This window comes from Clinocottus analis, unplaced genomic scaffold (assembly GCF_023055335.1).
Source record: "Clinocottus analis isolate CAN_PGR_092001 unplaced genomic scaffold, fCliAna1.0.p SCAF_18, whole genome shotgun sequence".
In the NCBI taxonomy this organism is placed as follows: Eukaryota; Metazoa; Chordata; class Actinopteri; order Perciformes; family Cottidae; genus Clinocottus; species Clinocottus analis.
The window spans coordinates 13,911,693-13,937,919 of record NW_027175909.1 but is presented as its reverse complement, the minus strand read 5'-3'; the positions used below and the strand labels follow the sequence as shown (position 1 = coordinate 13,937,919).

General features: G+C 48.8%; 1 protein-coding gene across 2 annotated transcripts in view; it reads right to left on the bottom strand.

Moving 5' to 3' along the window:
* Positions 1–26,227, bottom strand: part of gli3 (GLI family zinc finger 3) — a 92,947-nt gene that overhangs the window by 56,893 nt on the left and 9,827 nt on the right. For both annotated transcript variants that reach the window (XM_068581831.1, XM_068581832.1), the window contains exons 2-3: positions 18,675–18,848; positions 1,758–1,997 (exon numbers count right to left, since the gene is read on the bottom strand). In XM_068581831.1, coding sequence (XP_068437932.1) covers positions 1,758–1,997; positions 18,675–18,807 — 373 coding nt within the window. In that variant the 5' untranslated portion in view covers positions 18,808–18,848. The remainder of the gene's footprint in view (positions 1–1,757; positions 1,998–18,674; positions 18,849–26,227) is intronic.

Genomic DNA, 26,227 nt, shown 5'->3' with positions numbered 1-26,227 from the left:
TCCTACCCCGAGGCTTCAGTGGTCTGGAACCTCCAGAGCTCCTTCACACACACACACACACACACACACACACACACACACACAAAATGAGAAGTGGCAGTGTTGCTGAGTTAGGTCAGGATGTAATGGGCAGTAATGTCCTGCCCTTGAGGGCCCTGTCCACAGCAGTGGTTTTGAGTAACCTTTCCTTTTTAAAGAGGCACCTCAGTGACTCCCAGGCACCCAAGCACGAGGGAGCGGGAGCTAATGAACTGGCTGAATAAATAGAGTTACAGCATACTGTTGGGGTCCGCTGGATTTTTCATTACTGCCACTGGATTAAAATCGCTATGTCCCACTCTGTCTGCCCCAATTCGGAGGCAATTTAACCAAACTAAACAAGCTATCACATCAAATCCTTGTCTGCCGGCTAAGTCCTGGCTACAGTGGCCGCTGAATTAACCTCCTAATCAGCCTCTTACTCCCCAATCATCTATCTCCTGTTCTCACTGTCCACACACACACACACACACACACTGCTTCGCTTTCATCTAACTGCTATTGTCTATCGCACCTTTTTTTTTCTTCTTCTTCTTCTTCTTCGAATTATCTTCGGTATCTTACTCAAGCCACAGCTCTCCCTTCACCTCAATCTCACTGGCTTCGGCTCTATTAGTCTCTCTCTTTCTCTCTCTCTCTCTCTCTCTCTCACACCGCTTTTCTCTCACACAGTCTGTAATGCCCAGAGAGAGAGAGAGAGAGAGAAAGGGAGAGAGAGAGAGAGAGAGAGAGTAGGGGGTGGTGAGGTTTGACGCGGCGCTGCTTTGGAGCTTTGAAGTGTGTGTTGATGAGGGAAAGCAGAGTACTGTGTTCAGACAGGCCCCTAATGAGGGAATTAAGAAGCTACGCTGGCCGTTCCCCATACTAACTTCTCAGGCACAAAACAAGACAAGTGTGTGTGCATGTGTTCACAAAGGTGTGTGTGTGTGAGAGTGGAGTGAGCGCAAGGGAGAGAGAGGCTAATCTGTCAGACTTGATCAAGCATCTGGCAGTCCTGCCTCTCGACTACAGTACGAGTAAAGAGACAAGCTTGGCCTCAGCGGTCGGGTTGCTAACATGTTGTCCTTGAGCTGTGTAGTAAATCTACAAGTTTTCCACTGTAAAGATAAACGACACCTTTTTATTTTGTGTGCTAGTTCAGCGGTACCCAACCTTAAATATGACGTAATACATATGATGTAATAAAATGATACGTCCGGCATAAAGACAATAGTAAAGTGCTTGAATATACAACTTACCACTACGCCGAATTAGCGTGAGCCGTGAGCTGGTTTCCCTGCAAGGACTCAACGTGTGGACTTTATATCCGGTCTACTCTGTAACTTAGACCTTTATGTTCAGTCTACTGCTTATCTTAAACCTTTATGTTCGGTCTACCGCTTATCCTAAATCCCGCTTCACAAAGACAGGATGTTTGAAATGGAAAAAAAGTTTTCGGCATCTCAGGATATTTTGCCTTGATTTTAGACCAAAATACCGGCAGAGTATATGTTTCATTTTTGGGGTAACGTATGTCAAGATGTCAAGAGGCTCAAACGCACAGATGGATGTATCTGGTCTTTTTTCAAAGTAAAACATTTTCCCGACTTTTTTTTCTTCTTCAAAATATTTTTTTTTCTTTTTTTTTTTACTTTTTCAAAAATTCATTCATTCTTTCTGTGCGGCCCGGTAACAAACGACCCGCAGACCGGTACCGGGGGTTGTGCCAGTTGACTTACGGTAGTGCGCGTCGAGGTAGCCGTTGCGGGGGTCCATGGCGAACAGGGTGCCTCGGTACGGCAGGCCATGGTCGGCCAGGTGGGGCAGGGACCCGTGCAGCTCCTTCTTGAGCAGGGAGGGGCGCTCCTCCGTGGAGGTGGAGGGCTCCTCGCTCACGGTCCTGTCCGAGCCGCGGGGCGCATGGGAGCTTATGGCGTTGCGCCTCTCGCGGTGGTACGGCGTGCCTGAACTCTCGTCCTCTGCAAGGGATGATGGATAGACAGAAAGAGAGGGAGGGGGGGAATCGGATGTTAAAAACAATGAGCTGCAGATTTATTCGAAGAACACGAGTTGGGATAAAGCAGATGTGAGAATCTGAACACACAAGCATGTCGTGAACACACGTGCACATGGTGAGGAGGTCGGCTCACGTAGAAAAAGGCAGGGGGAAAGGAGGAGCTGGAGATCAGCTTTGTGTGCTTAAAACCTACGGGGCATTATGAGGTTGGCCTTCCACGGCGCCAGATGTGGGAGTTCAGAGGCAAACGGTGCATGAGCAAATGGACATTATGGATGAAAAAAAAATCCCAACCTCTTCCTTTTCCCGAAAATCTGTTCTTAAAATTCAGCTCTGACTGTACTTTTCTTTAGAAAGAAATGGCTTGCCATGGAGGAGGCAACGCAGGCTTTCGGTCTGCATTCCAAGCTGCCCATTAACAAGCATCATGGGTTGAATAAACCCCACCCTCCTTCCTTCTCTTGTTCCCTCCTTCTCCCCACTCTCTCCCTCTCTCTCTGTTCTCAAACTAAATCTGTCTTACTCTGAAAGCAAAATTAGGAGGAGTGGGGTCTCTGGAGAAAGCTTCCTGGCATGCTGGGTAAAGAGGATAAATGCGGGGTTGAGTTCAAGGGCTGATCTCCACCAGAAAGAAATGACCCTTGACCCTTGGCCTGAACTCTGAACTGACGTGAATAAAGGTCAGCTGGCCTCCTGACCTAGTATTAGTCTTTTCTGTAGGAGGATACCACATAGACTAACTCAGAAACTGGCATAGCATGTATCACTGAGGAAGAACAAAAATGTGAGGCGCTATACTTGACGTGAAATTGACCGATCCAGAAAGTCTGCTGTCACTTCAGGCCCTGACACCATGTTTATTTCTGGTTATATGGCAATGGCCGATGGTGATGATTTCACCGTTGGTCATCGGTTTACTCCCATTCTCCTTCCTGCATTAACGTCGCTCACTGGGAACCTGGCAGAACGCCGTCGTGTTCGGCGCCAGAGATTCTGACTCTGACTCTGCCCGTACGGCATCCGACAGCCAATTAGGAACAGGAGCAGAGGGCCTGATTAAAGAGCACTACCTTAAGCGCTGAAGTGGGCCGCCGTGACGCCGCACCACTTCACAGAAGAAGGGAAGCGATCAGAAAAGGGGCTGGGGGAGGTTAAGAGAGAAGGAGCAGGGAGAGAGAATGCGATTGAGAGAGAGGCAAAGAAGAAGAGAGAGCAACCCACGGGGTCTCTCTTTTATTCCCCTCACTCTCCCACATCCATTACCGGCGTTCGGGGCCCAGCCGTGCCTCAGCGCAGCACTGGCAGCGGATTCAAGGATTGTTAACGCGGAACTGACAGCCAGAGAGGCAAGCCACTCTCATCCGCGGGAAATGACAGTGTCAGTTATGATATAAGTATTTAATCCTGTACTGCGCAGCCAGTGATCTTATTAAGGGAATAATGGCACTTATACGGTTAAAGCTGGATTAATAGGTCTGCTCTTGCAAAAGCGCAATATTAACATAAAGGGATTTTGAAATTGGGTTCATCTCCCGACATGGATTGGAGGAAGTCGAGACTGTAAACTATGCTGGGAGCGAGCGCCGCTAAGGGTGGAGCATGTAACCGTGTGTGTAGCACGGGCTTCCACCGCCGCGGCGTTCCCTCCCTTTCACATCCAGAAGATCTAGCACGACATCTGGGGAAAGTCAAAACTGTGTCCATATTTATGAGCTCTTTTTCTTACATTCACAGGGATATTTGATGTTTTAATAAATAGATTCTACACCGGGGCCTCGGTTAGCGCAGCAGTTCGGAGGTCACTAGGCACTGAAACATCTTCTGCAGAATTTCGGAAAAACTACTGAGAAGATTCAACTGCTTTCTTTCAGAGATACACTATGTATTCTTGTTTTTTAGTTTGTTCTGTTCGCTCTCTTTCCCTCTTGGTCTTTCTGTTCTTTCCACTCTTTCTCCAGTTACCCCCACTGCTATTTAGATATGTCTCTCTCCTCCAAGGGAGGTCAAGCGACTAATAGTTCAATCACAGCGGTGTCACAGTCCCACCATCCCCCTCCGGCCACCACAGAGGGGGTTCATCATTCTACAATGTACCACCTTAAGGGGCTTCATTACTGCAGTTTATAACACCTTAAATGGTTAAACAAACACTCAGCAGCGCAAGGGTCAATCGACTGCTGTAAAAAAGAGAACCAGAAATCTCTCGTGATTGTTTTTTCTTCTGTACCTGCTGCTGGAAACTTTTTGTTTTCGATCCTTACAACACATCGGGCATGTCCAAAAAAATATAGAGTAAAAAAAAAATGGGGTAATGAAGACAAGGCAGACGCAGGTAAACACATGCAACTTTGAAAAGTTCAACCATGCAACACTTCTCTAACTCTGACCATCGGCCCAACAGACCCTTTCCCTTTTCCCTCCCTCATTTTTCATTCCTCTTTTATTTGCTTCTCTTTTCCCATGGTTGCCGCATCCAGTCCTCCACCAGTTTGCAGGTCTATTCAGCCCAATACAAAAGCAGCAGGCCGGTCCTCTGTGGACCAGAGGAAAGCATGCCTCTCAAAAAAAAAAAAAAAAAAAACTGAAAAAAGAACCATCCCGCTCTCTCTCTATGGTGATTGAATTTCTTAACATCTTTTCAAAAAGCGCTTAAATGCCTGGAGGCGAGAGGAAGAAACAAGCTAATGGTGGATGGGGAGCACTGAACAAATTTCAGAGCCCTTTCCTGCTCGCGTTTGAGGTTGAAAGCAGGCTCCTGCCTTTCAAGTTTCAAAGTCCTCCTTCCTCCCGCAGTGTCACTGAAGGATTTGAAAAGAAGGTAATTGTGCTCACTGCCGTCCTGATCAGAGCACACGCCCCAGCTCTAGTATTTCAGGAGCTTTCTCTGCCACTATTATGGTACCTGGTGCTCCATTCCTGCATTCTTCCTCCCGTACTACTCTTTCTCCTCTCTCTCTCTAACTCTCTACAAATGCACTCTCTCTTGCTCTACCCCACTTGCTTTCTATCCTTCTTTCACCCCCAGCAAGCCACTCATTAAATCCTAAAGCTCAGGTTCTCCCTTTTTCTCCCCCTTGTCTGGGGTCTCCATTGTAACTCTGTGGTGCAAATACCTTCAGAGAAAAACCCCTATGCATGGCCTTTAATATGGCGGCATAAAAGAGAGCGTGGACGCAATGACAAAATGAAATTTAAAAAGAGATAATGAGATATGGAGTGGGGCCAATTCCTCTGAGAGTTGGGCCCTGGGACAAAGGGGGCGGGGGCTAAAGTTAAGGGTGCCAAGGCAATTCAAAGACATGAAAAGTGAAACAAAACCCTTGGCTTGTTGTTTCCGAAGGTATTTTCAAGAGGCAAGAGGTTAAAAACAAGGATCGCTGTTCCCTCACATGCCAAACTGTCCTTGTCTCTCAAGCATCTGATGGGCCCTCCGGCCTGCACTCAGTCCGTCAGACTCTCTAAACTCGTTTTCGGGGATGCACAAAGGGCCATTGCGCCTTGCAACTCTTTCCCCTCCTTGCCGCCTTTTCCTAAAAGCCTAAACATCAGAGGAGGTGTTGTTGTACCTCTGAGCCAAAAGCCAGACATATGCTGTGTTCCACCTTCGAACTTCTCAAAGCGCCGTTGTCAGTGGCACAAACAGGTTTTGGCTGGGGAGCACATGGAGAGCGAACAAGGAGGAGAGGAGTGGAGGATATACAGTGAAATCACAAAACACTTCTTCAAAGCCCCTCTCCTCCTGTGCAATAATCTCTTGCTCCTTTTTTCTTTCTCTTGCAAATCAACTCCCGGGAAAGACTCAAGACTCCCCCAATTAACAATGAGAGGGGGAAGAAAAATTCCAGCAGCTGGCTAGAGTTTAATAAGAGCACCTCTCCAAGCGGCTTAGGCTTATGTACCTGATTCACCGGCCCTGGCACTGGCGCTATAGACAGAGGGAATCATTCACGATTAGCGCAGGCTGGAAGACAAGGGAGAGGGAGAGCGCTCAAAACTCCAGCAAACACAACACAACAAGAGCACGGGGGATTACTGCAATTGTGTGAGGTATTTTTCCGATCAACTTCTTGGCTGACGGTGCCCAGAGCCACTTGGAGATGGGTACCTTCCCTCACAACACAGTTCAACTCTGCATTACGTGAAGGTTACCGAGTCCTAATGGAGCGTCCCGAATCTGCCTAAAAAGGGCGACAAACAAATCTTCTAAATGTCACAAGGCAGAATCAGGTCGTTAGCTTGATATCGGAGAGGGAGGGGTTGGGTAGTTAGCAAGCGCCGGAGAACTTCGGCACACACAAGAGTTCACTCCCTTTAACTTTGCGCTCATGTTTGATTCTGTCTCTGCAGAGTGAATCCTTAGTGGTACATTATTTAACCATCAGCATGTGACTGATGTTTGGACGAATTGCAGAGAGAGGCATGGGCAGGTCAGGATGTTCCCTCTCCTGGTTAGCAGTCTATTGTGAGCGGCTGATTTCCCACACAGCGCACCGCGAATGCCCTCTTCAATATTCATCTAGGCAAATTTTGACGACTCCCACATCTCAATTTGGCTCTCGGCAGCCCACGCCCCAACCCCCTGCTCGGCAGCCCCGCAGTCCCGGGCCCGCTCCTTCTGCCGCCAGGGGTCTGCTGGGACGCACCCAGAGCTCAGCATCTCGCCATCCCAGCCTCCAGGCCCCGGGGCAGGGGAGGGGCAAATCAAAGCCTCCTTGGCGCCTTCATTCTTCCCTGCGCTCACCTCAAATCAGCCTCACAGCAGGGTTGTATCATGCCAAGCCTCCGCCTGCCCCCAGCTACCCCCTATTCACCCATTAGGGGCACAGGCCCACCGTAGAGCGGCCCCGAAACCCCACTACCGTTTCATCAGGGCCACATTGTGAGGGAGCAATGACGATTGCAGTGAGAGAGAGAGAGAGAGAGAGAGAGAGAGAGAGAGAGAGAGAGAGAGAGAGAGAGAGAGAGAGCTGAATGCACTGACTCTAAAATGCACACTGAAGCGTTTTTGACCATGGATAGTTATGGCTTTTAAGGTTTTTCACTCAAAGGGCACCTTGGCCTGTATTCTTTGTGGAATCAAACACCAAGAGATGCATTTGATCAGGGCTTCAAAGCACCAAAAAAAGCCATTTAGTGCTCTGATTGGGTTGTAGCATTTCTTCAGATAGTCACAATGCGGCTACGAGCAGCCATAACCTGTTCTTTATGTACACTGTCCTCTGCAACAATGTGAAATGATTGTGTGCTAGGGACGAGTAGCGCAGAACTATGTCCGATTGGGACAGTGGGTCTTTTAGGGTGAATCTGGGCACAAGGCCCACCAGACCAGAGTGGGCCAGCTTTCCACTGGGCCTCAGCATTGGAATCCCACTTCTGACACCAGAATGATCCGGACCAAGTCTGTGGCACTCAGATTAGGAACGGCTCGCCAAGAGAAATGGATATCCAGCCAAAGCAAAGAAACACGGAGCCAATAGTTTGGATAAAATAGAAAAAAATAATACAGTAATTTCAAGCACATCAAGTACGATCCAAAATGCCACTGCAGATGTTTCCCACCTTACGGTATAGAAACTTTTAGCGGTTCAAACTTGACATCTATTTTTGCATACTCTTTACGTGAGCAATGTGTTTTCGCTTGTGTAAAAATGCACATTCACACATCCCGGTGCATGTGTTAAGTGCATAACCGTGCGCTGCGTTGAGGCATAGAGGCCCCCGTTAAGATAGTCAGCTTGCACTTACTGGGAGCTGGATAATTAGACACTTCAAAGGCACCTGCCCGCCATCCCAGAAGGGGCAGGAATCGCAAGCGCCCCGCCCCATTTTTAAAAGCATGTTAACTCCTATCTGAGGCTAGCAGGCTAATTTAACTCTTGACATTTGATATCTAAGGAATGAGAGGGATCAGCCATTTAGCTGGAACAGGATTACCCCCCCGCACACCAGCCCTCCTCCTCTTTCTCCCCCTCCCCTTCAACCCCAAAACCCCCACTCCCAGTCGGGCCGGATTCATTAATTTTCCTGCTGCTAAGCACTTTATCAATGACTGGTGAACGTCTAAGTCCAGAGTGGACTCTCTCTCTCTCTCTCTCTCTCTCTCTCTCTCTCTCTCTCTCTCTCTCTCTCTCTCTCTCTCTCTCTCTCTCTCTTCTGTGGTGATTAGGCCTGTGGATGTTCAGATCTGTCCGTCTAATTCACTGCCTGCTCCGCTGCTGCTGATCTACTCTCACACCTGCTATGCAGCTCAGGAAAAGAGTCGCGTTGGAACAACACTAAGCAGGCTAACTTTGTAAAACGCTGTTGAAGTGCGTGTGAAAGCCTGCATAAAATTTCCCGGTCCTTTTCGTAAACGTTTCAGTGCACAAGGAAATGGCCAAACTGTAGAAAAATGTAGTTCATCTCTTTTTAGTCTTTTGGTTTGTTGGATCGCCTGACGAGGCTTACGTAATGATTTTCCCTATTTATATTAAAACACATGCGCTTTCAATACCTATCAACTCTGGACAGAACTTTTTTAAATCTTTATTTACAGGTGTCACAAACGCCGGCATGAAATGGAACAAAAACTATTAAATTTAGCCGGTTATATTATGAATGTATTCATTGTTAATCCATTTATGTACGGTGATAACAGCACCCTGGCTAAATGCATTAAACTGTATCACAGGTAGAGAGGTGTTGGGGGTAAATTTGCATCCATAACTCTCCATTAGTCTCAGTCTAATACCTTCTGCTGAATGTCTACATTACAGGTTGAATCTGAGGCTACCCATGAGTGTGACGGATCTGGGTTAAATGAACAGCATGCACGGGCCTTTGATGCTGCAGCTGGTAATGCTTACAGTTTCTAACCCGTCACATTTGGACATACGGTCTTTTTACCAGAGAGCATGACAATCAGAATTCCAAACTACAAGCCAAATGCCATAGAAATAACACAACTCCACCGGCTCCTTTTACTCTGCTCCCACAATGAGGGGCTGTTCTGCACAAACATTAAGTCACCTCGTGTTAAAATGAAAAAAACAATAATTGAAATAACAGCTTGACACATTAATTATCTAAAATAACATTAATAACATTTTCCACAACTTTTTCTCTTCATCGAAAACCTAAAAGGTGCCAAACCAACCTCACAAAGAACTCTTCATGAACCTTTCAATCAGCGTGTGCCTTCCAGCATCCTATCATCCTATGGCTGCAAAACCCCAGACCTGACCCTCACCCGCCCCAGCGTGCGATATGAATGGGAGTGCCCGCTTAATAAACAGGGTGTAATTCACCACTCTCCCCCCTTTTAAAGTACAGGTGAGACCTGGACCCCTTCATTACAGCGTCTGCAGCAGGCAGGGAAAGCTCTGCAGATTAGAGGATCTGCCATGTTGGCCAAACAGACTTAACCGCTGTCTGCTGGGAAGGGGATGGAGGCTGAGTGGGAGAAAGGAAAAAGGCACCAGACTTTCTATATGATTAGATAAGTGGCGCCGCGGAGCACAATACAGGATGAAAGTTACGGGTTTAGACGACGTGATGGACTCGTGGCCTGGAGTCGCAGGTTAGATGCACGCTCAATAAAGAGAGACGGTGTCTGAGATGTTTGAAATCATTTCTGTTGAATCAAATGAGTAGAAGTTGAGCACCTACCTTCTGATTCTGTGATTAAAAAGTCAACGACGCCGTGACAGCAGCTTTGTGGCATTAAACGTTCAATCGCTGAGCTTAAAGTTGTGTTTCCTGCACCATCAATGGGGAGGTTACACCTTGAAGAGCCATGTTACTCCAGCCAACAGTTTACCTGGACACCAATCTGGCTTCTTAGAGATAAAGTTGTATAATTTCTAATCGATCGAGTGACCATATATCAGAAATAATCTCAAATTTGTGGGGAAAGTGTTACAAAAAATGTGTTTATGCTCATTTAAAATGGGGAGAAAGTGTCTTCATCAATGAAAATCTTAATGGCACCATGACATTCAAAGTTGTATTTAGTCAATAAAGTTTGTTGGTCCTTTTGGCAGATCAAACATCTCCTGCTTCAACACTTCCTTCTTCCCTTCCTCCCTTCCTCCCTACTCCCTCCCTCCCTCCCCTCCCAGCCTGTTACTGTCCCCTCCCTGTAATGAGCTCTCCTCATGTATGACCGCTCCTGTCACTCCCACCGGTCCAATCCTCCTCTCCCGCTCACCTCTCGCCTCCTCCTCTAATCTCTGCATTACTTTGCCATTAATCCCACATTCCACACCAGGATGGCCTCTGCGGCTCAGGTGACACATTGCCTTCACAATCTGGCGTCGGAATGAATCGGTGGGATGGAAAGAGAGCAGTGTTTAAAATCATCATAGTAAAAGCCTTCTTCAAGCCTGCTTTAGGATTCACCTGTGGCGTGCGGCGCTCCCTCCCCTCTCCATCCCTCCCCGTCTTACCTCTCCACATCCCACCTCCTGCATCTCATTGGCACTTTCCTCCCACTAAACTCTCATTACACCCTCCTGGTTTCACGATATCGTCCCACATTCTCCCGTGTCTTTCCCAAATCTCCTCAATCTCCCCTCATCTCTTTCCCCGCACACTCCCGCCCTCTCTCCATCCTTCCTCCCTCCCCTCCCCGCCTCCCGCTTCCCCTCCAGAGCCCCAGTGGGACTGTTGGACTCACGCAGCCCCATGCTGAGCTGCTCCAGAGCCAAGCCAGAACAAAGAGCCCATTGAGCCGAGCGGAGACATAATGTGGGCCGCCTCTGACAGCACCGAAGATGAAGTCATGAGGTCGCCAAACAGTTAATAATGATGGCCCATCCTCCAGCTGCACCGAGTGCGTGTGCGCTTGTGTGTGTGTGTGTGTGTGTGTACAGTTCGGTGCCGTCGAGGAAAGTGAGAGAAAATGAGAGATTATGTGTCTGCGCGCATGAATGGCCCGGCATCGACAACATGCGCCGCATGTGTACATATCTTAAAGCACGTCGACGGATAAAAAGCTTTTACGGGCGTAATGAGATACTCCACGACACTCAAAAATGCGCTCAATCACTTTGTAAATACCACAGAGGAAAAACAAAACCTTCGGAGAATTGCACTTTTAGTTTTGGCTTCGCTCCAGCTGCGGTGGAGAACACCCACTCCACCCCACCCCACCACCGGCCCACCCCACCCCACCCCCGCCCCTCCTTCTCCTAGTTGGAGTCTGTCTGGCGCGGAGTCTGACATGAGACACATCTCCCCGGGACTGGAGCTGTCGCTGCGAGGCCCACACTCCGAACATCATTAGACTCGCCGCTCCAGGTGAGATCAGGCGGGGTAGGAACGACAGAGAGAGAGAGAGAGAGAGACAGAGAGAGAGAGAGAGAGAGAGAGAGACAGAGACAGAGAGAGAGAGAGAGAGAGAGAGGTGCGAGTGTATTTGTGTCTCTGCGCGAAAAGCATGCATGTGGGAGATTAGGTTCAAGTAGTAATCTCAATGCCTCTGAACGGACATGGCCTATTAAAATGCCTTCGCAGGACCAGTTGCTTGTCAAGAGGCCTGCAGGCTGAGTTGGGCTCAGGACAAGGGAGGGCAAGAGGAGGGGCGGGGGGAGGGAAGGGTGAAAGACAGCTATGCAATTGATTAACATTAGAAGGACTTGCTCAAGTTCAAATTGCGCGGCCCCTCTGCTGTAAGCTACAGACGGTTGTTTCCCCGCAAGTAGAATGTTTCTTTCGGGCCCTTGTCTCTGCTACACATCTGAGTTCAATTCTCCGCATGCCCTCGCTCTGAAAATCAATTCCTCCTCTGCTTCTTTCCTCCAGCTCTGCGAAACAGACCAGGGCGAGGGGATTACGCTGTCCCTCCCCAGATCCGAGCGAGACAACAAATGTTTCTTATCAACTGACACCCCCACCACCACCACCACCACCACCACCTCCACCACCACCTCCACCACTTTCCCCTCCCTCCCACCTCTGCCATCCAGGAGGAAGGAGGCAAGAAGCCCTGGCCCGGGCCGCCCCGGCTCGGATGTGTTTGTGGGCTCTGTCTGCCAATCGTGGCAACTCTTTTTCTTTCTTTCTTTCTTTTTTTTTACACTTAAAGCCTGAGCTATTTACGAGAGCCCTGGGAGAAGGTGTACGCGGCACCGGAGGGTGGGAAGAATGGAGGGCTGAGAGCCGCTGCTTCTCGAAAAACCTCTGCTTCTAATCAATCACCAGAAAATCACTGGCGTGGTTTGCGGCCTTTGATCCGAGCTCCTCTTTCGCACTGCGAGGGGAGAGAGCCGGGGCGGGGGAAACGGGGTGGGGGAGCAGGGAGAAGGGTGAGAGTCAAGGCCCAGAGGGGTGTGGAGGTCAGGGGAGAGAGATTACGAAGGGTATGGGGGCCTTTTTTTGCTCCCTCAAACCCCCGAAAGCACGTCTTGATTTAATCCAGTGAGTTAGGAGCGGAGGGCCGAACGTGGCCTGAAACATACGGGACGCTCTGTTTAACCGGACATCAAGCCAAGACTTGATTTGATTGGACGGCAGACTAAATTCACATGCTGTTGCTTTAAAACCATAATGCATGCTGGTAATTTACCTCAATTAAATAGTGCATGTTGATCTATCAACAGCTGCCAGTATGCCAACATATTAGAGGGAGAAACGTACTTGATGAGGGGGAAAGCACATAAATATTAATATATGTTTAATAAACTGCTGCATCTTATTTCTTGTAAGTTACACATAAAACATGCATATGCAATCTAATTATGCATTATTTGTTTAGCACACTGAGAACCAATTACTCTTTCTGCGTCCTACGACTTCTACGTCAAACAAGCGACTTAAGAAATATGAAAAATGAAGAATACAAATCGTAAATCTGGAGAAGAAGAAAAAAGAACCTGTACAGCGTCGTAGCATTACAGTGTCTTACAACAATTGGTAGTCCTTTGTGTGAACTCCCACCTCGGTGGCACGGCCACTAGTTGCTGCTCCGTCCCATTCAACAAGAGTCCAACTGAGATGAGGACAAAACCAAAAGGACGCGGACAAGAACACACCACAATAAATCCTCCTGGCAGGGTCAGGACACTCCTGCTTTGTTCCTCCTGGCGGGAGGGAGGGATGAGGGGGTGATGCCTCTCCACAAATGGACAGAGTGGTAGAATAATCAACTACTGTTTCCCCACTTTATGGGTTTAGGAGTTTATGGGGCCACTCTGAGAGGAGTGGGATCCGGCAAGGTGCCGCGGAGCTGCCGGGGGGATGCGGGCCGGCGTGCACGCCGGTCGGTCGGTGTCAGGCGGATTTGTCTTTGCGAGGCCGGGTAAGTTGACTCAGAGCCGATCGTCTCTGACCCGCGTGACCTTTGACTCCAAAGGCCTCTCAGCGTGTCGGTGAAAATGATCTCAGGTTCTCCCGAGGAGCCTTTGTGACGGTCAGCATGAACTATCACAGCATATTAGAGTTCAAAATAGATCGCTGAGGGTGTCAGATTGAGATAGTTTGAATGCATTCTGAGTCAAATTAAAGGGAAATTGCAACTTTTTTTGGGTAATTTTGTAGCCTCTATTGGCTTTAAACCCATTTATCATGTTAACTGCCTGGATCTGGATATGTGGCATCATCGCTACAAGGAAGTGAAAGCAAGGAACCCAATCACACAGGTTTTTAATAAACGACCAGGCTGCCTAAATTGTAATATGACAAAATTCTCACAGTTTACGGACTGAGCTCCTGTATTTACCGTACTGCAGCTGTAGCATCTGTCCCGTTCTCCAACAAAGCACTGACATTTCAGGCTTGCTTGGCCAATTTAAGGTTCAAAGTCACATGTCTTGCTAAATCCACCAGGGCAAACAAGTAGAAGGATCACTGACCAAAAAAAAAAAAAAAAAAAAAACCCCAAAAAACAAAGATGCAATTCCACTACAGCTGCATTCTGGCTGCATCTCCACAGCGTGCAAAGGTCTTGAGGCGGCGGCTTATGTGTGCGTCTTCCAACAGCGAAGGAGCAGTGGAGCTCCAGCAGGCGGATCTGGGCCCACGAGGAAGTGTGCCAGACAAGAGAGGCCGGGGCTGGGCCGGGCAGCCCAGGTTCCCCTCCGCCCCGAGTAGCGCCGAGGCTAAGCTAATCCTGCGCCTCAGGCCCCTGCGAGGTGGCTCTGCCAAAGCCTGTCCCCCCGCTGCTGCAGGAAATTGCCTTCAGTGCACAAGTCCATGAAATGGCTATGGCTCGCCAGTGAAGGCAAAGCACATCCGCAGTGTGTGCACATGGAGTCAGAGCGACTTTTTCAAAACCCCGAATCTACAGGTAGATTTCATATTTGCTACTTGTGTATCTCTAAAGCCGCATGGTGTCATGAAAACAGCAATTTTGTGGATAAATGAGTGTTTTCCTCTGTGTATTCCTGCTTGGAATATAAGTTTTTATGTATTTTATGCATTATTTATGTGGCATACAGGGGTCTTTTTGACACTAAAAGACAGTTTTCCTGTGTGGGGTTGTGTGTCAGGGTCTATAACGCCTCCTCCATTGTGCTGTTTGACCCGTGGGCCAGCCAGAGCTCCCATGAGGTCCCTTATCCCTCCATCAGTCCTCTCTCATTAGCCCCCACAGGCAGAGCCCAGAGTAGGGTAACACAGAGGGGCCCCTGCTTCCTCCTCTGGTCCCCGGGAAATACATACTGCACCAACACAGATGACAGAGATCACCTTTTAGCCGCAGCGATGCACAAACGACTAAGTGCATTTCTTAAATACTTGTATTGTGCAAAAGAAAAAGGCCAGTTTGAGGAAGCTGATTTATTTATTGCACGTCTTGTCATTTTGAAATCACTTGTCAGCAGTTATTGTCAGGCGGGATCTGGGTGTTCTTGCAAGTTTTATGTATTTATTAATCATTTTGGTCCTCAGTTAATCAGATCATCTCTTAGAGGAGGGGTGCGAGGGGGGGGAGACACACAACATTGATAAAATGTGTAAAAGCAGAGGTGGCAGCATGAGGAGAGAGGACGAGGAGGAGGAGGAGGAGGAGGAGGAGGAGGAGGAGGAGGAGGAGACGAGGCAGGACACAGTGGAGAAACAGTTGATTATGAGTCCCATCAAGTGATCAATGATTTCATTAATAAGACGGATCACGCGGCTGTCATCGCTGTGACACGGGCTGAGGGATGATCCACTCCCAGTGCTCCATTTCCCCCAAGCCTCCCTCCCTCCCTCCCTCCCTCCCTCCCTCCCTCCCTCCCTCCCTCCCTGTCCTTCCACTATTGCCTCCCTCTGCCAACGACGAGGGAACGCCAAGGAAAAAAGGGATGGAGCTGGGTGTTGACGGGGGTGGTGGTGGTGTTGGGGGAGGGGGGGGTTAGTCATGAGGGAGGGAATGAAGAAGGGGTGGGAGGGGGGGAGACGAAGGAGGGTGGAAGAAAAGTGAAAATCCATTTTGAAACCCATTTTCAATTAGGGGTCCACAAGCTGTTATCACAGGTGTCCCAGAATGGGGGCCCGTAAGTGAAAATGTCTCCTATCCGTTTCTGAAATGAAACCTTATCTGGGAGGCACAAAGATGGCGGGGACAGCGTATCTGTAAATTACTTTCCATCCCCGCTGTTAACGGGAACTTTATTTCTGTCGGATGACATTCCCCTCTATTTACTGTTGATCATTTAAATGGCTGCCTTTAAAAAAAGAAAGGTGGCCCCTCACTCTTCCTCTATCTCTCCCCCCTCTTCCCTCTCTCCGTAGTATTCCCTTCCCCGCCATCAAAGCAGTCGAGTGTTCCTTTTCTTCTTTAAACACTTTAGCCACGCTCTGCATTTGCTTAGGGATTTCTCTGGTAACCTACACGGAGGCCGAACATGCGTCGCCCTTTAAGGCTTAACTTGTTTGCCACTGAGGGCCCTGGGCTCTTGCCCTTTTATTAAAGCATGACCATTAAAAAAAAAAAAAAAAAAGGTCCCAATTCTCCCACTTCATATCCTGCTTCACAGAGGCCGTGGTGTGTTTAAATAATGAAAACTGTCTGAACTGCGTCCAGTTGTTCTGCTCTCTCGATCCTCATCCCATTACTTCCACTCGCTCCCTCTCTTTCCTCACATCAGGAATCATAAAAGTCCAATACCAGAAACTTTTCCCCTTCTTTTTCTCCTTTGCAAATAACCAATCCCCCCTTTCCAGCCCTCCACTCCATTTTTTTCCTCTTTTTTTTATTGGCAAATTATCCCATGACGACAGGATTTATTCAGCCAAGGAGCAAGGGACATCTTTTTTCTTTTTTTTTTGGAGCTCGGGACCCAACAAAAGAATCAGGGGGACTTTGTGGTCCACCTGCCTGCCGAATGATGAGGGTGGGAGGGGAGAGTGGGGAGAACAACCCCCCCCCCTCCCCCGATCCCCTCCTAAAGAGCACCAATCACAGCATTGTTGTGGCACAGTCGGCTCTTTTGAGCTGTCAGTGCGAGAGGAGGGGGCACGGAGATGAATGGCACGCAGGATGAAGCCACCATTTAGCCAAAAACCCATGTGGGAACGCTCGACCGGGACTCAATAATTACTCCTTGGGCCCTGCTGGACTTGGACAAAACTTTGGGACAAGAGGGGACGGCGGTGAGTGGAGGGAGGAATGTTTCAATGTTTTCCCCTGTGGTGCACGTGAGGTGAAGATTTTTAAGAGCGAAATCTCTTCCCAGTCTGATAATCAGAACAGATCTGATCAACTTGCAACGTGATCCAAATCACAAGACAATCTTCCAGCTCTGTAAAAGCTAAACATCCGGCGTGTCCCTCCCCCCCTTTTCTTTCCCCCTCCATCTCCACTTTTCACACACTCATATCGTAGCACGCCGTTGCCGGCCGGCACCACGGGGTTTCCTCAGCGCCGAGCTCAGGGGCCGCTACTCCTGCCTTGACGTTTGGGGGACGAGAGAGGGGGGGGGATATTTCGCCCGGGCCTTCCTCAGAAGAAGCAGTCACTGGGGTTCCACAGCTGCTCACAATTACCTTTTGTTTGGAGGGAGGCGGCGGCGGCGGGCGGCGGGCGGGGGCCGGGGCTACGGGGGTTAAAGTTGAGGCGAGTGTAGGGTTACACCTGATAAGAGGTTATGAGTTCTGGGGGCCGACTTGGGGAATGTGCTGTAATTATAACAACACAAAGAATGTGTAAGCTATCTTCTGATTCCAAGAGGGGAGATAGGGATCTAAAAGGGACCTTTCTTTCCCCTGCAGATCAGCGCCGTCCCCTCCTCCCTTTCGCTGAGTGAATTATGAGACTACTGTATTTGAGAGAGTGCGACATTTATGAAAGCTGTAGTGTGTCTCTCGTGTAGTGTCTCAACCGTGAGCTGTCCAGAGCTGGAATGACCAGCGCATCAGGGAGGAAAGATCCACAATCGAAAAATCACATCGATGCTTTTTCCAAAACGTCTTCCGCTTTAATTAATAAAACAGTGTTGGCCATCTGGGAATGAGTAAGATGTTTAAGGAGGCATTACCTTACCCCACTTCCTGTGATAACTCCCATATGAGGAGCAAGTCACCGCAGCGCAAACCCTTTTCCTGGATTGTTTGTCCCCTCTCCACACTTGGGACGATCACATTTTCTATCGGTAGAGTCGAGCAGGCGGAAAACTCCCTCACAGGCCACCAGCTCCAGCGACAAGAGCCAACTATACCCCCCTAAAAAAACCTCCAAATCCTCCCACAGCTAATGAGCACAGCTGCAGCTCAGACCGCGGTGATCTCAACTCTGGTTTTGTTATGACTTTAGCTTGATGCTCCGAGGGCTTTCCAGCCAGACCAACACCAAAAAAAAAAAAAAAAAGAAAAGAAATCGCCATTTAATATTCCTCAGTCCAGCATCTGAGTTCAGAATGAAAGGATGAATGACGACAGGCTTGATGAACCGTGAGCTCCGCGTAGCTTTTAATAGCATGCGTTAAAGACATTGCTGTGTAAACATGCCAAAGGTTTAGCTACCAGCGAGGGTTGTGTGTGTGTGTGTGTGTGTGTGTGTGTGACTTGCCGCGAGAGTAAGGAGGAAAGTAAATGTGTGTGTGTGTGTCTAGATCTTTTAAGATCTGGCTTTTGGGAGTTAGTTTCATCTTAAAGCAGTGAGAACATCGGCAAAATAACATTCCTCCGTCCCCAGTGGGTCAGTGGCCCCAACGCTCAAATATGTTGCCACGTATAGGAAGCCACACCTCCGTCTCTAGCTCACAGAGGTCTGGAAAACATCAACAAAAAAAAGGCCTGAGAACGAGAGACTGCGAGCCTTTTGTGACTCAATTTAGGATACAAATGGATGAAACCTGTGTTTCAGTGGCATGTTTGTTCACAGGTTCGAGGGGAAGTTGCAGTAACAGATGTGCTCGCACAGAGAAAGGTGTGTTTCTCCACACCTCCACGACCACGAGGTGGAGGGGCACCAGCAAAATGCAAAGTTTTACGGACATTATTTTATAGACGCGAAGTTGACGCTGGATTTTATTAGAAGAAAAGTGGATGCATACATGTTGAAAGTGTATCATACTTTACTTTCCCTTAATATCAGCGGTGTCGAGGGGTTTTTTTGGGGCCTAATTTGGGCTGCATGTTCCTCATCTGGTGAAAAAACCAGGGCCGATCCCAACAGACCATAATTATATCTGCGTTCGCCACACGGCTGATGTGCAGTTGAGAGGCGACGGCGTACCGTTTGAGGTGGTGCTGGAGGCCACCGCCTTCTCGCTGATGTCATTGCGCGCTGATGAGCCCTTGGTCGCCACGATGGTCTCCACCCTCTTCTTCTTCTCAGCTGCTGAACTGGCATGGGAGTGGGTTTCCATCGCGATCGCTCATTCCTCAACACCTCATGGAGACGGGATAACTTTTGGAGAAAGAAGAAGAAGAAGAAGAAGGCAGAGAGGTGAATGGAAAGACGTGAAAAAGTGGAATTGCACATGGTTGAAGAGCTTAAATCATTGTTTTATTTGTGCATTAGGTTCAACACATTACATTGCCTTTCCTGCTTGATTGAAGTTAAACATTTTAACGATAGAGTGCCTCAAGAAAAGACTTTAACAGTGAGAACCCAGTGAGAGAAAACTTCAGATCCAATCCTCCCTTTTCATGATGCCCAGAGCAGACCACGGGTCAATCCACCAGCTCACCCTGATTTATTTTAACTCGAGCCTGCTGGGCTCCGATCTGCCTCTCCACTAACTGTGGTTAAATATCCCCCAAAAAACTAAAAACTAAAAAATGTAGCTTACCTTATCTTCAACTATGTCACACTAAACTTCTGACTTCACGTCAAAAAAGCCTCTAAACATCCAGCGAGGCAGGACATCCTGACTAGGTTTTATATCTCAGAGTAGAAGTAAAGGCAGCTTGTGGATATACTGATAATCCTGCTCCAGCAGTGTTTCCAGAGAGAAAGGAGAAACCCTAAGGGGATACCACAGAGAGAGAAACATTCACAGTCCTGAAAAAAAAAAAAAAACAAGGGTTGTTTGAAGGCCCTTTTGGGAATATCATGGTGCCGGGCAATTTTTCTTTCAAAGAATAAAGGTGGTTCAAGTTAATACTGTCTGTGGGTTTAGAAGGGGTTCAGCCAACAGTCTCGCAGACACGCCGCTCAGTTCAGCACCTCAGAGGGCTGTCTACAAACTCAACTCTATCTAGGTCATGGAGGTCTCTGATTATGGAGACAACACGGCGATGCACCAACAACCCCGCGTTTACACAAAGTACAGGACGGCTTCATCTCGTCCAATAGCAGGCCTTTACTTAGACGCCGTAATTCATGGATAATTAGTGGAAATATTTAGTCTGACTAACATTTTCTTTCCAATAAAGACCGGCTAATTACCCGACTGTACTGTTTAATTGTCCTCCGCCCTGTAAACACGCGTGCATACAAAGGCCAGCGGAAAAGTATAAGCTATAGTGCAACCTAGAGGAGTGCTGCTGATTTCTTTTTTTTTTAGCAATTCCCCAAAGGAGGGCAGGCGAGGGGGGGGAAGTGGTGAGGGGTAAACTTCAGACAAACACTGTGTGCTTTGTTTGTTTTTTCTCCCAACCCCCTGAAAAAACCAGAGTCTGTCATCCATTCTGACCCGACAACAACATCTGTAAGCAATTGCTGGCTTTAAAAAAAAAAAAATGAACGAGAGGAGGAAAAAAAAAAGAAAAGGGGGAGGGAGGGGGGACAAAAAAAACAATGCAATTACCGCCTTACCAATCAAAACAGAATTAAACAAGAGCTCGTCCTCTAATCGCTCCCACGTGAATACACGTGTAGCCATCGCGCCCAAACCAAAGGCCTTTTTGTCGCGTACGCGCGTCCATATCGTCTGAAACCGCAGCTGCGCGTGTTTGACGGGAGTCTTTCATTCCTTTCGCGGCGCGAGCGAGTTTAACGGTGAGAACGCCGTGTGCGTCTGTGAGTTCGCCCGATCGCGAACGTTTGGATTTCCGTTGGCGGCAACGGAAACGAGGAGCGCGCGATCAAAGGGAGCGATTTGCTCCGGCTCGTGTGAAACTGTCGTTACATCATCCCAGCGACTGAACTTCTGCAACGTGGGCGAATGGACTCGGTGGAAGGAGGAACCTACTTTGTAGCAGGCTGTTGCTGAACGGCTCCCAGCATGCTTTGCGTGTGTAGTTGAGCGTACATGTGTGTGTCTTCCTGCCGCCCTCCCCCCCCTCTCACCCCAAGATGAGTCAGACCAGTGCTAAAGTTTAAAAAAAAGAGCTGAAAGTGCAGTGAATGTGGAGGCGTGATTGGAGGTTTGTAGGCGAGGTGAGGAGAAAGCGGGGCATTCCTCTGGTCGGGGCAAATATTCACAAGTCCGAGCCACCGAAGCGTGTCTGACCGGCCTTTTGTGTTCCCACAAGGCAGGCCACAGTTCCAAAGCAGCAATTAAAAGCAGGACCTTTTCACCCATAATCCCCCTGACCTGGACGCCCCCCCCCTCACCCTCTCCCCCAAATCCTGCAGATGTTCCCCGCCTCTGCTTTTTTTTCTCCGCCATTTTCAAACACTCACCGGGCACGGAAAGACAACTCTTTCCGTCTAGTGTTTACATCGCGACGCTGTATTCCTCAAGATGAAATGCATCGAAGGACAGAGATCCTGGTGCGAACTTGTTTTCTATTCAGCGCGTTCAACTTTTACAGGAGGAACGCGAATGTGCTCACGAGCCAGACGCTAGGAAAAAAATCTGATTTTTGAAGAAGATATTTGCATGAGACAGCAGAGGAATAAGCGTCTGTGTGGGGGACTCGCTCACAGACCCCGCATCCGCGGTGTGTCACAGAGGCCTGGCACCAAACGAAGGAATTACAACGAGGCATCGGTCGCTGTTGTGACTCAAAATAAATGTTAATTTCATATTAATGTCTTTCCCATGAAATGTCTGTCCTACACCCAATTAGAGGAGAGAGAAAGAGGGTGTATCTTTATTTGTGCTCGACTGTAATCCTTCCGCACAGAAAGGGAGGCGATTAAACAGGTTTAAAATACCACAATTCAGACTGTTCCCTCGGAAAAAGAAGGGAAAAAAAAAAAAAAAAACATTCTTATTTTATAAGCACATTAAGCAAATCAATTTAACATAAATTATACGCCTTGGTGACAAAGGCACTGAGTTGAAAGTCATCTGCAAATTGTACACATCAAAGTGAAACACTAAAATAAACTTTTGCCTTTTGAGTTTTTCCTTTTTTTCCTTCTTCACGCGAGCTTAAACGGCTGCTAACGCTATCAAAAATCACCGCCTTTTGTTATTTAAAGGCTCCATCTTTACAAGCTTAACTCTATGAAACTGCTTAAGGTGTACCTCCAATTGCATTTGCAAATAAATGCAAGGCACACACACACACACACTTACACACACACACACACTCAGAAACTGAGGGACATTTTGATATAAACTCTTGAAGTGTCTTCTTAGATTTGGCAACACCCCCTCACAGACCGGGTACTGTATTTGTGTTCATTTCATTAGGGCGACTGTTCAGCGTCGAGGGCCCCCCGAGGGGGGAGACTGGCAGCGCCGCGGCATTCATCATCATTACATCAGCGACCACCGAGATCTGCTATCTTAGGCTTATCAACACGGCACAAACGCACCGCGGAGCAGCCAGTTAGAGGGGAGGGGGAGAGATGGGAGATGGAGACGATTGAGGGAGATTGTGAGCAAAAGTGGGATAAGAGGGGGGGGGGGGTGAATGGTGGAATGAAGGAAAGGAGGAGCATGAGCCTGTGTGTGTGTGTGTGTGTGTGTGAGTGTGTGTCATGCATGTGTGTGCACCTCACTGTGCCCCTGCATGCCTGCACATGTTTTCCTGTGTGTACGACGTGTGTTTTTTCGCACATTTTCGCAGCTATGCCAACAACATTAAGGGCTCCTGCACAGCTGGAATAACTAAAAAACACCGTGGGGCAAAGAGGGAGGGGGAGGAGGAGGAAGAGGAGGAGGAGGAGGAGCGGGAGCCCTTCAGCCAGATTAGCTGAATCTAGCAATAAAACATAACGCGCTGGCTCAGGCTGCATGTGTTTGCATTGGATAAGGTCAGCGAGGGAGAGGGGGGGGGGGGTCGGGGAGACAGTGGAAGTGCTCGCTGGTGGTTTTGAGGACCTGTCGCGGGGGTTCACTGAGGAGGTCTTCCCAAAAAACTCAATGGCTCTCAGAGGAAACCGCATACTTCGGTTTCCATGCTGTGTTCAACACTGCACTTATGGCTCGCCCTTGGCCCTGGAAGGCAAAGGGGAAGAGGGTGTTTGGGGGGGGACTAGGGGGTTGTGGGGGGTTGGGGGGTTGAGGGGGGGGGTAGGGATTTGGTGGTTGTGGCTCCCATTCACCAGTGAAACTTAACATTGTGCCCAGATGGCACTAAGTCTGGCCTACAGCTGATGGGGACCAGCCCCTCAAGTAAGGGCCATTTAGCAGGAATTAGTCACACCCCGCCACACACACACATATGCACAGTGCAAACTGGTTTAGTGCTCGGCCTTCTCAACCTTTTGTATGCCGTGACATGGCGCAGCTATTCAGACTGTCAGTCATCTCCATGTTTCTGTATCCTCCCACCAGAATGTGAGAGTCCCACTTTTTACTGCTAGCTTGTAAAACTTAAAGTCGAGGCATTTATTGAGATGATTTATCGGCCCGTGTTTTGAATCGCTAAATCACCTTCTGACTACTGCACGGAACATCAGATGCACATTTACTGCTTCCAGATTGTTTTTTTTACAAAAGACCTTACCTGTCTTTTTATTTCATCTCCCCACCTGAGGTCCCCGAATCTGAGTCGCGTCCCATCGGCGAAACAATCTGGCCGCCGCTATCGCGAGCGCACTGCACGTTTGGTTTGGAAAAGCCTGTGCAAACGCGGAGTGTTTGTATTTCTTTTTGTGTGCGTGTGTGTGTCAAGGACAAACATGCAACAACGCAGCCTATCAGTCGCTTTCAGCGGCGCTAATGAGATTATCCTGGCGCGCGTCTCGGTCCCTCAGACCTCTCTGCTCGAGATGCTTTTGGAGGGTTGGTGAGGGACCGTGTGCGCTGCGCTGCAGCGTGAGCTGAGTGCATCTTACATTCCTGGGTAACAAACCCAAACGATGTAATCGTAATGCTTACACGATGCTTCTTTTGCGCTCGCTACCCGGCAGATAAGGGGCAAATAAAGCAAGCGCCACAATGGAAATCTTCAGCGTCCCCCCCCCCCCCCCCTCCTCTACAGGCCCCCCTGCTTATTAGATTGTTTATTTATTTTGACTTTGCATTTGTTCATGAGCCACTCGTGTCGGGGCAAGTGGGGCTGTGAGGGAGCGGAGACAATGGATGATGCGGGCAGCTTTGTTGCACTGGTGGCCCAGTTAGGCCGTATTGGTTTCCCCCCGCTCTCCACTTTTATTCCTTTCCCTCCCCACGCTAAAACGATCCTTTGTTTGATCGGACACTTTGCCTGATTCTCGAGAAGCAGGAAAAGATGCTTGTTCAGCCGTTTACTGCCGGCCCGAGCAAACAATGCAACATATTACCGCAGCAAAATAACATAAAGGTCCCCGGGAGGAAGACGAAGAAACTGTTTTCCATCAGCAAAAGTTTTCTTTTCGCGTTTAAATTTGCATTTGATTAAGATTAGCATGATTGCGAATACTTTCCCCCGACTTCCCAACTTTGCACGCATCCACAAAGTTGCGTCGGAATTCAGTTTATTATAAAATCAGTTGTCGCAGCCGGCGCACGCCACAAGGTTTCCACTTGAGTGGGCCCGGCACATGGCACCCACTGCAAAGCACCAGAGAGTGAGGGCTGTATCCTGTCAGCGGGCCTCTCATCTCCAGTGAAAACAGTCTTCCTACAAGGCTTTAGAAAGAGCTCTGCACGATGCCACGAGCGGAGCGCGGCGCCGACATCCTTCACTGAGCTTTCTCGCAGCGAAAGAGTGCATGTGAGGCGGCGTGCTGCGTTGTTTGAGAGCACGGTTCCCTATGTAATGCATGCAAGTGTGTGTGTGTGTGTGTGTGTGTGAAAACATGGCACGAGGACGAGGGGGCTGTGTTTGAGAGCGTGTGAGCCGTGCTGCATGACGCTGTGTATAGGAGTCGGATGCACCAGGTGCTCTATAACGCCTCTCAGTAGGCAAGTGAGATCCCCGTGTGCAGAACATAAATAAGAGAGGGGACCCCATGGGAGAGGGGGATGAGTGGAGGAAGAGAAATTCCTGTACTGATGAAAACCTCGCACACAACTCTCTCTGCCTCCTCCTCCTCCTCCTCCTCCTCCTCCTCCTCCTCCTCCTCCTCCCACGTGCACTCTGAGAAAGATCAAGCAGATGGATGGTCCTGTGTGAGTGCAGTGGCAGCAGGTACGCCTCTGATAGAAGGTCTTCACATGTAAGAGCGTAACACAAAGAGTGTCTGAGGCGACTATCCGGAAAGGTCGCACAGCCACAGGTCACGGAGTCAAAGTGAAACTTTCCTGCCAGCCGATACTCAAAGTTCCCCTTCTCTTCTCACTTATTTCACGCATACTCCCTCTCCTCCTCCTCCTCCTCCTCTTCCTCCTCCTCTCACTCTTCCCCCCCCTCCTCCTTTCGATTTCCCTTTCCTTCATTCCTTTGTGTCACCGGAATAAGTGTCGGAGCGGAGTTGAGTCGGTGCCGCGGCGTGATTAATGACGGGCCCCGGCGTTCTTCGGGGGCCGAGCGCTAACAACAGCCAGGGGGCAGCGCGATAATGCACAATAATAAAGCCCAAGCAGACAAACAGGCGGGCAACGCAAAAGGCCTATTAGCTCGCCCCATCAGGACGGCTAAGTGAGAAATTAGCCCGTCCCGAAGCTCCGCCACGATTCATCAAGTGCCGCCCCTGAATCCCCCCGCAAGAAGTCATAATGTTTACTTAAAGACTGGCCTCCATGCCCCAGCGGCGAGCTTTATTGGCTCTTATTAATTCCCGTTCTGGCCCTCGCGGCCATGCCATTTAAACCGAATTAAAGGGGTGAAAATTGGATGAGATGGAGTTGTCTTGGTGTTTGGCTCGCGCATGATGAAGCCGGACCTAAACGGAGGGAGACTTTGAGGAGAAGGGGGGGAAGCAGAAGAAGAAGAAGAAGAAGAAGAAGAAGAAGAAGAAGAAGAAGAAGAAGAAGAAGAAGAAGAAGAAGAAGAAGAAGAAGAAGAGGGGAGGGCTATTAAATGGGCATGTAAAGGAATGCTGAATGAAGCTGTCCTGAAATGTGCCGCAGTCAGTCCGAGGAATGCGGGGAGAGAGGGAGGAAAGGGAGAGAAGAGGGAGAAACGGCATGGCTTTAATGCTAGACTTCCTGTGTGGATGGGAACGGATCCAGAAGGGTAACACTGGGTCACACATTCCACAAATGCACCGGGAAAAAAAAAAATGCAATGATTCTTATTGTATCTTTGCGTGTTCCTTATCTTTCGTCAGGCGGGTTGAAAAATACCGTAAAATCAGGTCACTCCATCAGCACCTTATTGCAACATGTCAGTGACAGACAGGCGTACCATGGGGGGGGGGGGGGTACACTCAACACAAAGTGCATGCCTTGAATGAAGCGGCTCTGCGCTTAAAATAACAGAAACAAAACACACTTGTCCAAAAAACTGTGATTAAATGTCTTTGTTTTCATCAGCATGGTCGATTACCCATAATTCAGAGTTTTTTTTTAATTTATTATCTGGTGCTGAAACGGTTGATAAGTTGAATCAATTCGTCGTTTATCAAAGACAAAT